At 39.4% G+C, this 15381-nt stretch overlaps 1 protein-coding gene across 1 annotated transcript; it reads right to left on the reverse strand.

The window, feature by feature from the left end:
- Positions 1-59: 59 nt before the first annotated feature.
- parpbp (PARP1 binding protein) lies at positions 60-15300 on the reverse strand. The gene is made up of 11 exons (XM_067391050.1): positions 15199-15300; positions 14802-14973; positions 13193-13426; positions 12973-13083; positions 10825-10995; positions 10560-10714; positions 7424-7601; positions 7160-7341; positions 4185-4266; positions 1508-1703; positions 60-672 (listed from the first exon to the last, which is right to left on the reverse strand). Exons 2-11 carry the CDS (start codon positions 14949-14951, stop codon positions 368-370), a joined length of 1764 nt encoding a protein of 587 aa, XP_067247151.1. The 5' UTR covers positions 14952-14973; positions 15199-15300; the 3' UTR covers positions 60-367.
- Positions 15301-15381: the final 81 nt, after the last annotated feature.

Here is a 15381-nt window from a genome sequence, read left to right on the forward strand (position 1 = left end):
ATTTAAAAAGAACTGAAATAAAGGTTTATTAAAATCTGCAAATTATGGGTTGTGTTCAAGGAGAGCAGAAAGCATACATTATAAAATGTACTTCAGTCACACAATCAAATAAAATGATAAAGTTCTATCTTTGCCAACTCATAATCTTCCCTTACATCTCAAACATGCACACACAAATATATACACACACTCTGTCAGTAATTATCTGGAGAAGAGTTCCCTCACTCATTTTGATGTGATCTGGTTTTTAAATGGATAGTGAAAGCATTTAAAAGGGACATTTTATACAAAAAATAAGTACCCCCTTTAAATGCATTTAGACTACAAAAAACACAGCATCATCATTGATAAGAGATCATGGAGTAAATTACAGTCTGAAAAAGCCTGTCAGTTTGCCCTGACCAGCGATGAGCTTCTTGCTGGCAGGTTTACTGTTCCTTTTCCCCAGGCCTCCAATGGGAGCCTTGGCGGGGGGTCTTTTCTGAGGGGGCTGGTTCTCTTCTTTTCCCTGATCAGCGCACTCTGTATTGGCAAGCTTTCTCTTCGAAGTCCCGGTTGCTCTTCCGAGCCGTTCTGGCTGGGTCCCCTTCCCACCTGCTCGGTTCCAGGCATTTCCACTATGTTCCCCCAGAGCGGATTGGCCGGGACCTTCACACCTCAAGTTAGTGGTCTCTGGGTACACATCCACAGAAAAACAAGAAAGGGGGGACAAAAGAAAAACAGTGGACTTTGAGAATAAGGTGAAACAATAAGCAGGAATAAAAAAAGAGGGAGGGCTGAGGACGCAAGGGTAGAAAAGGTTATGATGAAATTGCTGACGTTAGTCTGCACTTTAACAGGCGGTGTGTTTATTTTACAGCGCTGAAGCTGAACATTTGTCATGTAACCTGGTGGAGCGAAGCCCACGTTCCCACAAAAAGTGAAAGGGGGGTGAGGAACGTGTGCTCTTAGGGTTTTTATAACAGATGTGGGGGCGGCCAGGTTTTATGGGATGGGGAATCGTTTAAAGGTTGATCTTAAGTACCAGTCCCCAAACAGGGACTGGGCAGGGATCGAGGCCTGGGCTGTGGAGGTGGACCTGGGCATCTTTCCGACTGTGTGGCGTCAGAAAAGGGGAGCACTTCTGCTTGTGTGTGCGTACTGAACAGACCAAGCATGAAGGTTATTCAGTACACTAAGAACTGAGCCCCCTCTTGTTTAAGAAAAGAAGACTTGAAGAACACCGATTTCTTGCCAGTCGGTTAAATGGGGGCAGGACTCCTATTCTAGAGAGCCCCTTGATAAGACATGAACCTGTGGCATGCAGGAGGAGTCATCGATATTTTTGCTCCGGTTTCCCAGAAGAGAAAACCTACACATTTTAAAAAGAATTTTAACATCTAATATTTAATTTTGACAACTTTTAAGAGGACACAACAGCATCTACATGGTCTCAAAGCCCAACGACTATGAGCGACAAAACTACTTTTTGATTGCATGGCGTCTTTAAACTTGGCAGAGACACTACCTTTGAGTCTGTTGTCCATCCCAGTGGAGTCACACTCTTCCTCCACAGACGCATGTAAAGAGATGGTTCGTTTGGGCGCAGGGTGCATACAGGTGGGAAGTTGGCTAGCACTTGGAAACTCCAACACCCGGTTGAGGGGCAGCTCGTCATCCTGGTACGTACATGCAAACTGAGAGCGAATGGTTGGCCGCACAACCTGATGAAAAAAAAAAAACATTTGTAGAATATTGGTAACTTTAGGTTGTTTAAAGCTTGTTTAACAAAGAAGTTAAAAAAATCGTGATAAAATAAGCAGTTAACATTTTTTAAACTGCAACAACAGCTGAAAATGAACAAGTATATATATTATATAAATGCTACCCCAGTACCATACTGGCAAGAATATTCAAAACATCACAGAAAGCCAAACATTTAAGTTTGCAAGACATGAATATGATCAATGAAGGATGTATGACATAGTGGCACTGCAGCACTGGTCCAAATGACATTCCCATCAACTACCCTGAAACTCTCACACTGGCCTCTGGTCATCAAATCGTCCTTATTGTTCAGCCCTGCTGATACAACATGGGTGGAAATGACCACATCTAAAATCTTATGAGAAAGAATACAAAAATAAATAAATAAATAAATATTGCGGTCTGGAGGCCGTGAGGAGCATGAAATAAGGAAATGGTAGCTCGCACAGGCGTAGTGAACTTCTAAGGTCTCAAGGGTCTCAGAGAAGCGCTGATCCACCTCTTTCAGGGCCTTTGATCCATCCCTGCTAAGGATTATCAGGATTCAAGGCTCTCTCTCCCTTTAGGCTAGCCGGCCGCAGTAGGAGAGTGGAATTCAGGAAAGTAAAAAAATAAAAAAATACTGCAGGCATAGTTGGGTGGGACTGCAAAGTGTAGAGAAAAGGGGGCGGTGGGTGTATGTAAGGGGGGGGGATCAAAGCTTGAGTACAGCTTTTCAAAGCACTTTCTCAAAAGAGCACCTAAAACAACAGTATCGCTCAGACTGGGTGCTTTCGTATGGGAGGCTTATATGGTACGTTGGGCAGCCCTGACTGCACGCCAACAGAGATCCCAAGAAAAACTTCGACAGGCTGGGTCCACCAGTTACTTCCTCTGATATGAACGTCATCATTAAGCCTTCAATAAGATGAGGGGTGTGTCTGCGCGTTTGTGAAGCATACAATGAAATGACGCATGGTTGAATAACACCTGTCCTGGGAAAAACCAGAGGAGCCAGCTGACACAGCAGTAGAAGCAGTGAGATTATGTCCCCATTTACACATGGTATTAACATCTGATCAATTTATAAGCGTTCGATGCACATTGCTACCAAGTGTTAACAGTAGTGTGTCTCATCTAAGTATTGTGATCAGTTTGAGGGGAGGGTATCGGATTTTAAACTGCAGTGACCTTTATATGCAGGTATTTTTCCAAGTTTTTCACGTCACAAAACATTTTTGACACCATTTACACCTGTTCTTAGGACCATCCACTTGAGATTGGGTAACTTGATGCAGATCAGGTTTGTTTTGAGAGCATTTTGTGCAGCTGGAGATATTCTAACTATGTAAAATGTACTATCATCATTTTATATGTATAATACTGGCCTTCAGAGTACCGACTCTAGTGTGGGGTTCATTACGTGTTCATTAAACCTTACTACATAACTGTGCTCAGAATAATCTCTCTCTGCAGTCGTACTGCTGGAGGAACCTCTTGATCTCTCCCTCTGTGCCAATCGACGTCAGTTTGTGATGAAACTATTGGAGTACGACTGGATAAAGTCATTCTGCAGACAACAGGAAACAATAACCTTTCAAGTTTCCCTTGCTAGCCGAGTAACTCCACTGATATGGCATGTTCAAAGTGAAATTGATGCAGAAAGCTTCCGCCCGTCCAGTTCAGGAAGCGGTGAGCTGCCCGGGGACCATTACTGCTCACTAACACAGGAAGGCGGCCAGAAAGTGGAGGTCTAAAGAGACATCTGCTAGTGCAATCAAATAAAGAAGCCTTTTAACCAAATGCGCCTAGCATACATGTTCACAGAGCACTCACCATTTCTTGGTTGGTGAAGATGCCCAGTCCTAAAAAAAATTAAAGCGCCATTTATCATCACATTTAAAATGTGTTAGCAATCCAGAGACTAGTTAAAGTCGGTTTCAGAAACGAGCCTCTTTGACTGTCAGGCATCATTTAGTTCCTATCCAGACAGTTGTTTCATATTAAGGGATTTATTCTTTTTATGACCAAATAGTAAAATAAATCCTTATAAGGACAGAAGACAATCCTAAATTTTTAGCACATGCAAATATAATCTTTCTTCTCACAGCCCTCCAAGACTAGCGAGGCATTATAAATGTTTTTTGGATAAGATAGGCTTTAAGTGTGTAAGTGCGTATCACTGCCAGAGGTTATTGGTTAAAGTTTGGAGTGTACTGTACTACACTAAATTTCACACTCGGTGGTTGTTTTTATATAACAGGAAACCCACTGCACAAGCACCATGCATAAAAAACAGCTGTATAAATTTGCACATTACAAAACAGAGGAAGCAGATGATATAGCTCGTGAATGTGCATTACTTGCTGTCTGTTTTAAAAATCAAGTGTCACATTCAATTTTTGTTTGACCGCTATTTGAGACGGGGGTCTCTGCTTACAACCCCAATGATTCTTTACCTTGGACTTGATATGTTCTTGTTGGCTCAAGACACGGTTCCGTAAACTCTTTGGAGAAGATCCCGTAGGAGCTTCTGGAGATCTATAGGCAAAAAGTGAGAACATGTTAAATAACTGAAGAATAAAACAAGGTGTTGAAATGCAAATGAAAGGGATACAACATAAAAATATGTAACTGCAACAGACAGCTGTTTTAATTAATCCAATAAACACAGATATACACAAATTAACTTTTTGCCACACCTGTCAAAAGGTGAGTGAACTGAAACATAAAATAGACAGGATATTTCTACCAACTCTACAAGAACTGCATTTAATGTATTTACTAATGGTATTTTTAAATTAAACAACAATAATAATAATAATAATAATATTAAGTTTTTTAAATGTTTTAGCATATATTTTTGGCCAATGACAAAAGTTTTATCCATTTTATCTAAGGGGCCGTTTACACAACAGAAATGGAAATGGAAAACTTTGTATGCGTTTCGGCTGTTCACTCACACGACAACAGCGTTTTGGGCGCCTGAAAATGTTAACTTTTTAAAACGTGTTTCAAAGTGCAAGTCTTTAACTTTACTACATTTAAAAAAAGACAAATATACTTTTCACTCCACTACATTTCTATTGAAGGAGTGGATTCAGAGCTCAGATCAACTTCAGCCTTGAAGTGGTGAATCATGTGTATCGGTGTATGTGCGCTAAAGTGTTCTGTGCAGGACCTTTGTACTGGTGGACAACTGGCACTATGCTTGAGACCAGCAGACGCCTTGTCATGACCCCAAAAGGACACCCGGTACCTAAATCCAGGGTCCCCTCGTCAGCATTGTGACGAATGGAGATATGCTTCTGACGATCTGTCCATATGTGGAAGATTACCAAATTTGCCTATTTTTCTTAGCCAATCAGGATCATTCATTCTGAAGTAATGACTGTTAGAGTATAATTGTTATGGAAATGTGAATGTACGCAGAACGGCCTACGGACTCCTTGTGAGACCTGAAGGTGGCTTCTGCTGATGAAACTGCAAACTATTCTTATTCTTCAATTTATTAAAAAAAATGTTTTAAACTTTGACTCCGGGTCTTTATTCATCATATCTGGTCTTTTGTAGCCTGGGTGCCAGCCCGAACCTCGCCCACAACATTTTTTGGACGGGAAGTTCGGTCTGGACTCGATCCATTGTGGAGTAATTATGCTCGGCTCCCAGAAGGCCGAGCCAATCAAATTGCCAGGGCGGGCTTTAATCGATGATGGACAGGCTATCTGCGGTTACGTAACCACCCACGTCATCAAAGAGCGCTTGGGTTGAATTGGTTTTCACCAATGATGACTGCAGCTGGAGAAGTAAGATGTTTAGATTCCGAAAGAAATCGACAGCGCATTAATTTTAAAAGACGAACAAAGAACCGCAATCCAGGCATTTGTCGATGGGAAAGATGTGTTTGCCGTCGTTCCAACGGGATTCGGCAAAAGTTTAAGTACAAGTTCAACATACGTCACTTACTGCGTTGCTCTGATTGGTTGTAGGTCTATCCAATTGAGTGCAGAGTTGTTTTTTTTACTGGTTCGGTTAAGACACGCCCCATAATTCAAGTGCAATGGAGCAGTATCAGACTCACATTCTGCCTAGAATATGAGTATGACGAAGTCAGGCTAGGTCTTTTGGGTCTTTGACTTTTGAGGACCTTCATAGTGTAAGGGGAATTTTAGTTATTGTTTTTTTGTTTTTTTCACTCTTGTAGGGTCACGTAAAGTTCAATGAAGTTTAACACTGATCAGTTGATGGCAAAATGGAAGACCATGGCCATACTTAAAAATATAAAATAAATCTTTTCAGAAAACTTAAACATATTCTATTTTGTTTACCTAAAACGTACCATAAAACTTGCCGTCCAACCTGCGGAAACATATTGAGGTATGTAAACTTTTCATTTCTGGTGAAAGCTTGAAATGGAAGTTGTCTGTGCTTTCAGAGCTGAAGTTTCAGTATGAAGTATGGTCGGTCAAATTATTATTTTTTTTTTTTATGGATTTGCCTGCCAAATTGCTATAGCATTGTGGATACACCACTAACACATGGGTAAGGTTTGACAATGATTTTAGTTAGCATATAAAAAAAACTGAAAACTGAAGTCCTTTCAAAAATATGTTTTAGCATAATCTTGTCAAATAAACACAATGTAGAAATCTTTCTTTTCTAGTACGTTTTCCACTTTGAAAAGAGTTTTGTAACTTTTAAAAAAGTATTTAAATGAGTTCAAGATAGTCGTATGTTAGCATGTTGTATGCTAGACTGGCTTAAACCACCAAGATGGCACAGCGTGCATTCATACAACAAAAATAAAACAATGCGTTGACAAAAAAAAAAAAAAAGAATTTACTTGATACTCAAGTACTTTTAAAGCAAATAATTCTGTACTTTTAGTTAAGCAAAAATATGTCTTTACAACTTTCACTTGTCAGAGTAATATTTGACCAGTAGTATCTAGAGTTGTCAAAAAAATTTAAAAATGTGACGATAACATTTCCGCCTAGCATTTTCAGTGCTGTTAAGCCGATTCTTAAACAACCCTGATTGGCCATTGTGTTCACATGCTCAAAGGTAAAATGTTTCCAGATTTTGGTACATTATTGTTGTGTAAATGTACCCGTGGCGACCAGGGCGGGCGAGAGCCGTGAGGGAACGGCACGAGGCCGGTGACGCAAGTGATAACGAGCATCAATTGGGAGGCGCACTGGCCTAAAAGGAGGAGCGACGACAGTGAAGGACGAGAGAGGACCAGGCCTGGACTTTATTTTATGTTTTATTATGTTTGTGTGGCCGGCAGACGTCCGCGAAGGGCCTGCCGGCATTACTTTCGTTTTGTTCTTTGTTTATTTGATATTAAAGTTATGTTGAATGTTCGCCGGTTCCCGCCTCCTTCCCGTATCTACGAACTGTGTTACAGTACCATCAAAGTGGTGCAACTTACTTGTACAGGGTAAGAAGACAAGCTCCAGCGCTGCCATTAAGAACCGCATGATCTTCAGAAAGCAGTTCCGCCTTGTTCCTGCAGGGTGGGACTAGAGCCTCTTCATCCAATAAGGCCATCAGAACCTTCACAGTCTCTCGGCCCCCATAGGCAGTACAGTGGTTAATAGCATACGCTTTGGGCTAAAAAGCAAACATATTGTGTATTACCAATAATGTTGGTTTGGAGAGATCCAGAAAATAGAATACATCAACTAGGTTGTACCCTTGCTGGACTTATTCCTGTGCCAACTGCTGACTGTGTCTGCATGGTGTGTATTTGACCGATTCTTTCCTTGAGACTTTTGGCAGTGTCCTCTGCTGCAAAGTATACTGGGTCTCCACCACTGCGGCCTTTGACCAAAGCAGCTCTAATACTAGACACCAGCTTAGATCCAGCTTCTCTGTTTGGGACAAGATGAACAATTAACAAAAACAGACATTTTCAAATTTTCAAAAACGTACAATCACAAACAAGGGGAAAACTCTCATATGGGTAGTTAAGTTAGCAAATCAACACACGAAGCTGCATGGTTTGCAGTGTTGTGGGACACTTTTGTAGATTTAACATTCTGAACTGTTTTAAGGAATCCCACACCTTTTAACCAATGAATTTCCATGACTTTAGCAATTCTTTAAAAAATTATATATATATATATTATATATAGTAATGAATCAAAGCAACATGTGGGCCGCTTTGGCTTTAAAAACAATTATTGACTCACAAATAGCTATGGCTTGCAATTAATTTGTATTCCACACTAGATCAATGTCTATAATTGCATTAATAATATATATTAATACATTAATAATTTTTATTAAAACAAAAACAAGTTACTATTAGCAATAATGATCAACAGCAGCTGATTAGATCTATAAACAAAAAAAAAATAAAAAAATAATAAGTTTCAATAACTTCTCCAGGTCAAGAAAGTTTTCCATAACTGTCAAAATCCTGAATATTATTTATTTGTTATATAAAAGAAGATATTTGTTGCAGAAAAATTATTTGACGTGATTAAAATCTAGTGTGACCACTTTATAACTCATGTAAAAATGTGGTCTAGAACAGTCCAAGAGGTATTCGTGCCAGACCAGTGCTATTGCTGTACTCCACCTCACTTTATGTGTGAATATATGAAGAGATTAATAAATGTAAACATTTGGGCTGCAGCGGGAAAGAGGCCGCCCTGAATCCCTGACCTTGCTTTTGTGAAAGGGAATTACAGTAACAGAATCATCTGGGAAAACAGATGTTAGCTGTACGAGAGACCCCGATTCCCCCGTAAGCAGTGTTTGTGTGTGGTAATACAGTACTCCATAAGGTGCTGGGAGGTGGGGAACTGCACAGGCAGGGTAGCAGGCTGATGAAAGACCCCTTTTGGCTCTGCGCTCGCACTCTCTCATCAGAGAAAAGAGACGTGGAGGTGAACAGGACCACATGCAACAGGTTCAAGGCACTTCCATCAAAAATGAAGCTGATGCACATGATGCAGTGGAGGAAATGATCTTGCGTCCTTTCTGAATAACTCAATCATCTATACAATTCAGCTCCATGTGTTGTGCTGCCAAATGACTAGTGGAGATTTGCTTGGATGTTTTGAAGTGCAAGTTATCATGGCAGAATCTCAGTGTTATGACGTTTAATCAGAGTTATCAAACTAAGGAGGGACAAGTCGCCATTTGCTATTTGTACAACACACTTTGATGTTCCTCAGATAAACATGCTTGAACAATTCAGGCGATTTCATTAATACTGGTACAGATGTAATTAAAGGTTGCTTTTGAGAGAAGAGGAACACGCATCGATAGATGGCAGGTATAAGATGAGAGGATCCGTTTTCAAGATAGGAGGAGACCAACAGATCCACAAATACAGATAGCAGGAACATTTTCTTTGGGCCCAGCAAGGTGATACAAAATCTCTTGTACAAATCAAAGGCTTCTATTCTGTCATCTGGGGTTGTGCACTAATGATAGAGAGACGCAATGGAAGTCAAGGCCAGGTCATGACATTTCTTGCCACAGATTCAAAGCAATGGCTAGTAGAATAGAATACTACTTAAACTACTGCTGCAGGTAGTATACAGCATGTATGATGTGCAACATACAAGGTGCCAATTTTCTGTATGCATACGAATGACCAGGAACATCTGCCAAAAAGAGCAATATACAACAGGCATGGAATAATGTATCCCATTATGCAATGCACTCCAACTGACCTTCCATTTCTAGTGACAGAATAATAGCAAGTAAATTACAAAATAAACAAATACTCAAGACATTTTACACAAAACTGGGCGGTTATTAATTATGCATAGGCACCATTATGTCATGATGTAACAAACACACTGTTAAGTCATGTGACCTACTCGACACTTTTATCATGAAATAATGCCTGATTCTTCACATAATACTTTATAATTGGGTCAATGATGTGAAAATATCTTAAAATGTAATAGATGTGTATATTTTTTATTCTGGCATGATTTTATAACATCATATCAAGTGCAAAATGGTATTAAAATTATGCGTAGAAGTCGTTGCTTTGTTATGAGAAAGAATGTCCGGAAAAATGAATTTCATTGATGTCATTCAGAGCAACCAATATAAAGGGACCATTTTGGATCGAGTCATGCAGTCAATATCATGTGACAGGATGTGACATCGTTCAGACATCTGCAAAGGACCACATGGTTGTGAAGCAAAGTAACCAACTCTCTTTTAACTATTTGAAAAATTCATGTTTTCACTTGCTCATACGCAAGTCACAAAACATCAGGTCATTCGGTACAACCGCTATAAAACATGGAAAATGTTGTAATATTTTAAAAACTTGTACTGAATATAAATTGTTTGATTGTCCTTTTGCTAGCTAGCTAGATATATGTCTGTTAGCATTGTTTGAAAACATCGTCATTTGGTATAACCAAAAGTGTCATTCGGTAAAACCGAAATTTCGGTTAAACCGAATGACTTTTCTGGTGACAAATTTTATCCATCTTGTAAAAAAAAAAAAAAAAAAAAAAAAAAAAAGGACAAAAAGCAGTGTTAATTGATTATAAAAACCACATAATTTCATTGTTAACACTTATTAAAACTTCAAAATTAATGATATCTCCATTATGATTTTTTTTTTTACACTTCTATTCGTCAATGACTCAATTACAATAATCATGTTCAAATAAATAAATGTTGATAAATATATACACACACTGCACAATATTCAATAGTAAGGTAGTATTCCATTCTGAACACAGCAGATGTCCTGAGTCTACATTGCAGCTGTAGATATTTGCCAATGTTGGACATAAAGTTCCTATAGAGTTCCTATTCATGTCAGATAAAGCATGAGAGCATACCTTGGATTGGGGGTTTCTCCTAAAACATCTTGACACTGGTCGACAAAATTGAGAAACTCTGATAAACCCTTTATGTGCTTCCTTAAGGGGTGAGATTCAGGTGGGGCATACCCCTTCCCTCCCAGCTGTATGGCCCTGACAAACGATGTCACTGTCTGAACATACAAAAAAGCAATTAATTAGCATTTACATTAGGTTTAAAAAGATGTGTAGTTTAACAAAAATGTGTGCTATTATTTGAAAGTACAAGTCACTGCGAATTCACCAAGAAAAGAGATGAGGCGTTGGTGCATGCAGCATGTCTCAGGTCAGTAAAGGCGACGTGGCCCAGAGAGCGATTAGGGTTGTCCAGGGTGTATGCAAGGGCCAGATCATTCTTAGAGTTCACCAGAAGGCCCAAATAGGAACAGAAAACTCTCCTGACAACTCTCTGTATCTGAAAGAAAAGTTGAACAACAACAACTTAAATGGATAATTGGAATTGTACTTAAACGCAAATGTTAATTGAAAGAGTAAGTGGTTTGTTTGTTTTTTAACAGGAACAGTTCATACTCTTCCGTTCTGCAATACTGATGAGTCAGTTAGCTGACTTGGACTCATGTTGTATAGAGGACGGGCTTTTTCCACAACCCCTTAAGCTTTAACAGGCCAGGCTCATAAACTTCATCACCCCCAGTATTACAGTGGCAAAGCCCAGCGTCTACTTGCACATAAATCAGAGCCCAGCAGAGCAGCTGTGCACTGAACTGGGCAAGAGTAGCAGTAGTTTCAACACACTATACAAAGTGCTTTTAAAACATCCTGTTCTCATTTCTCGATTCTGAATGATACGATATTCACGTTCTTCCGAATAAGAGGCACATCCCAGGGTGTGAAATTCAACAGGAAACAAAAGGGAGAATGAGAGCCAGGAAAAGAAAACGAGTTTATCTTGACATCAATCAAAAGTGCCAGAATCAACATTAATTGACCCATTGTTAAGCTCCGCCCTCCTTAGTTACTGTTGCAAGGTCCAATAAGCATTAAAATGTTCCATACGGATACTGATATGCTGATTAACTGTGCCAATTATGACAGTTAATTGTTAATATTTGCCGTTTTTGAGGTTATTGGACAATCCAACATATTTATCTCTCTAATGGGAGTTACATTTCAAACCGGGTCAGTCTTTTTCAAAAGTGAGTAGACAGGGGTTGGACAATGAAACTAAAACACTGGCCAATATAGTGTTGGAGGATTCATCTCTATATATTCTTGGCCTGGTGGCCAATCTTCACTGATTTTACATTCCATCAGTAAGAGCAGAGTGTGAAGGTTGAATTAGTAGAGCAATAGCACAGCTGTACATAAAATATTGCAATCCACACAACATAATAGGAGACATATCAGAGTTCAAAAAAGGACAATTTGCTGGTGTGTGTCTCGCTGGCTCATCTGTGACTAGGAAAACAAGTTTTTGCGGTGTATCGAGAGCTATGGTATCCAGGGTAATGTCGGCATAACAGCAGGTAAGATGAACCACATCCAACAGAAGTAACTGTCGACGCAAGACGAAGCTGTCTGAAAGGGATGTCCAGGTACTAACCTGGATTGGATCCAAAAACTCACTGCTGAATTAAATGCGCACCTCAACTCTCCTGTTTCCACCAAAACTGTTTATCAGGAGCTCCAAAAAGTCAATATTCATGGTCAGGCTGCTACAGCCAAACCTTTGGTCACTTGGGCCAATGCCAGATGTCGGTTTCATTGGTGCCAAAGGTACAAACCTTGGGCTATAGACAATGTGAAACATGTATTCTCAGATGAGTCCACCTTCACTGTCTTTTCCACATCCTGGAGAGTTACAGTGTGGAGAAGCCCCAAACCCAGACTATTGTGTGCCCAGGCTGGTGGATCAGTGATGTTTTGGGCTGCAATATCATGACATTCACTAATGTGCTTGATGGGCCAAGGCCTCCTGAACCATTCTGGTGGACCATGTGTACCTAATGGTATCAGCATGATAATGCACCAATACACACAGCAAGACTGGTGAGTAAATGGCTTGATGAGCATGAAAGTGAAGTTGAACATCTCCCATGGCCTGCAAAATTACCAAATCTAAATATTTTTGAGCCACTTTTGGGGTATTTTGGAGGAGAATGTTTATTATATTATATTATATTATATTATATTATATTATATTATATTATATTATATATTATATATTATATATTATATTATATATTATATTAATTATATTATATTATATTATATTATATTATATATTGCCTTGCAGGAATTGTGTGTTCATCTAATTTGCGGCCATAAAAAAATGGTATTATAAGTAAGATCCACAACAAAATAAATAAATAAATAAATAAAATATACACAACACTTTTTCTTAGTGTCATGCTAATCCTTCCCCAGTTACCTGTGGACTACAGATTCCAGCCTTGTTAGATGGAGTTGTTGGACACACAGGAAGAGATTCCATTTTTTCCAAACTCTCCTTTTCACCAATGAGAAACTGAAACAGCTGCATCTAGATATCGAGATAAGACCACAGATTAAAGAATACACCAGAGATTAAAGATCTTTTAGAAAGACGACTGAAAGAACAACCAAATCTGAGGCCTACTGGCAGCACTCACCGCGGTTAGGGGCTCCTCAGGGTCCTCATTTATCCGAAGCTCCTTGAACATAATGAAGACGTCAATCAAATCCACAGTATTTGTGCGTTTCAAAAAGCAGTCATACTCTTTTCGGATGAGGTCATAGTTTTGTGGAAGAGGGATATCGTTGTGGGATAGCTGGAGCTTATCCAGAAGGAAGTATTTCCAGGCAGCCAAGACTTCACTCAAAGCAACACCAAAGTCCCCATATTCCTGTCAGGACCAGAGCAAACACAGGGACGAGCATATTACGCACAACCGATCCACAGAAAATGTACAGATACGGAACAAAATGTATGATTCAATTCTTATGACTCATTTTTCCTATTGCTACATGTATAAAGCTGAATTTTCAGTAGCCAGTACTCCAGTTACATGATCCTCATAAATTATTCTAATCTGGTATTTTGCAGCTCAATAAACATTTCTTATTATTATTATTATCAATGTTTAAAACAGTTATGCTGCTTAAAGGGATAGTTCACCCAAAAATTAAAATTTGATGTATTTCTGCTTACCCCCAGGGCAAGATGTAGCTGATTTCGTTTCTTCAGTAGAACACAAATATAATTTTTTAACTCCAACCGTTGAAGTTAGTAGTATAATGCATGGCAATGGCAACACCATTGTCAAAAAAAACATGCACAGACAAATCCAAATTAAACCCTGCGGCTCGTGACCACACGATGATGTCCTAAGACACGAAATGATCGGTTTGTGCGAGAAACCGAACAGTATTTATATAATTTTTTACCTCTAAAACACCATCTATGTCCAACTGCCCTCCACATCCGGTTAGTGAGTGAAGTCTGATCGTGCTCTGATGACGGAAGTGATGTCTCGCACTCATTGAAGCAAAGCGCGAGCGATCAGTTCCGTCACCAGAACGTGTTTTCTGACCTCACTAACCGGATGCTGAACGCAGTTGGACATGGTGTTTTTGAGGTAAAAAATGATATAAATACTGTTTGGTTTCTCACATAAACCGATCATTTCTTGTCTTAGGACATCAATGTGTCGTCACGAGCCGCAGGGTTTAATTTGGGTTTGTCTGTGCATGTTTTTTTGACTCTTATAGATGGTGTTACCGTTTCAATGCATTATATGACTGACAGCCCGCAACGGTCGGAGTTAAAAATCATAATTTGTGTTCTACTGAAGAAACAAAGTCAGCTACATCTTGGATGCCCCGGGGGTAAGCAGATAAACATCAAATTTTCATTTTTGGGTGAACTATCCCTAGAATATTTTTATGGAAACTGATTTTTTCCCCAGGACTCATTAATCTGTAGTATAAATTCAAAATAACAGCATTTATTTAAAATAGTACTGTTTTGTAACATTATAAATATCTTTACAGTCACTTTTGATCGATGTTATATATCCTCTGACTAAAAGTATTAATTTCTTTTTAAATCTTACTTGCCCCGAACATTTGAATAGTAATGTATCCATTTACAGACTTGAGAGATCCAAACTTTCATGCTTGGTGACTTTAAAAATCATTATTGTTTGCAAAAAGTAATAACCAAGATTCTAAAGATGTGGAATAAGTCTTTAAACCAAATTCCGGACAATGCAACATTACCTGCTTGTTGACCCCAGCCACAGCAAGTTGTAGGACCATCAGCATCCCATCAGCCCCTTGAATGGTGGTCCTCTCAGAGTCCAACACCCTGTGACATTCTCTCCTGAAGACCCTGGTCATTGTTCTCAGGCTTTCCTCCATAACCACCATTATTCAGTCTTTACAAAATCTTCTACGGGGCCAGAAAATTGAGCAGGTCAGCAACGAAATGATTATGAGCAGACAGCAGAATATACATGCAACCAAGCCAGCATCACATATAGCTTTCCAACTCCACCACTGAGTTAGAACAGAAAGTCCAAAGACATCAAGCAAATCACAATAATAGTCAGGAACAAGAAGAGCCCCGTTGCACGTTATTAGGAACAGAACCTTCAAACCTCTTAGGTCAACTTACCAACACTGATATTTAGACGCGTCCCAGGTCTAAATGTGAAACATATGGGAAAACAGACGCCAGTAGATGTAAGTTATTATAAACGGGTGCGCTGCCTGTAAATTTAAATCCACATGCCAGGACGCCCGGACCAATCACAGAGCGCGATGGGTTGGCCACGCCCCGTCAAACGGGAAGTCAAGT

Source organism: Chanodichthys erythropterus, chromosome 8, assembly GCF_024489055.1.
Source record: "Chanodichthys erythropterus isolate Z2021 chromosome 8, ASM2448905v1, whole genome shotgun sequence".
NCBI classification, from domain to species: domain Eukaryota; kingdom Metazoa; phylum Chordata; class Actinopteri; order Cypriniformes; family Xenocyprididae; genus Chanodichthys; species Chanodichthys erythropterus.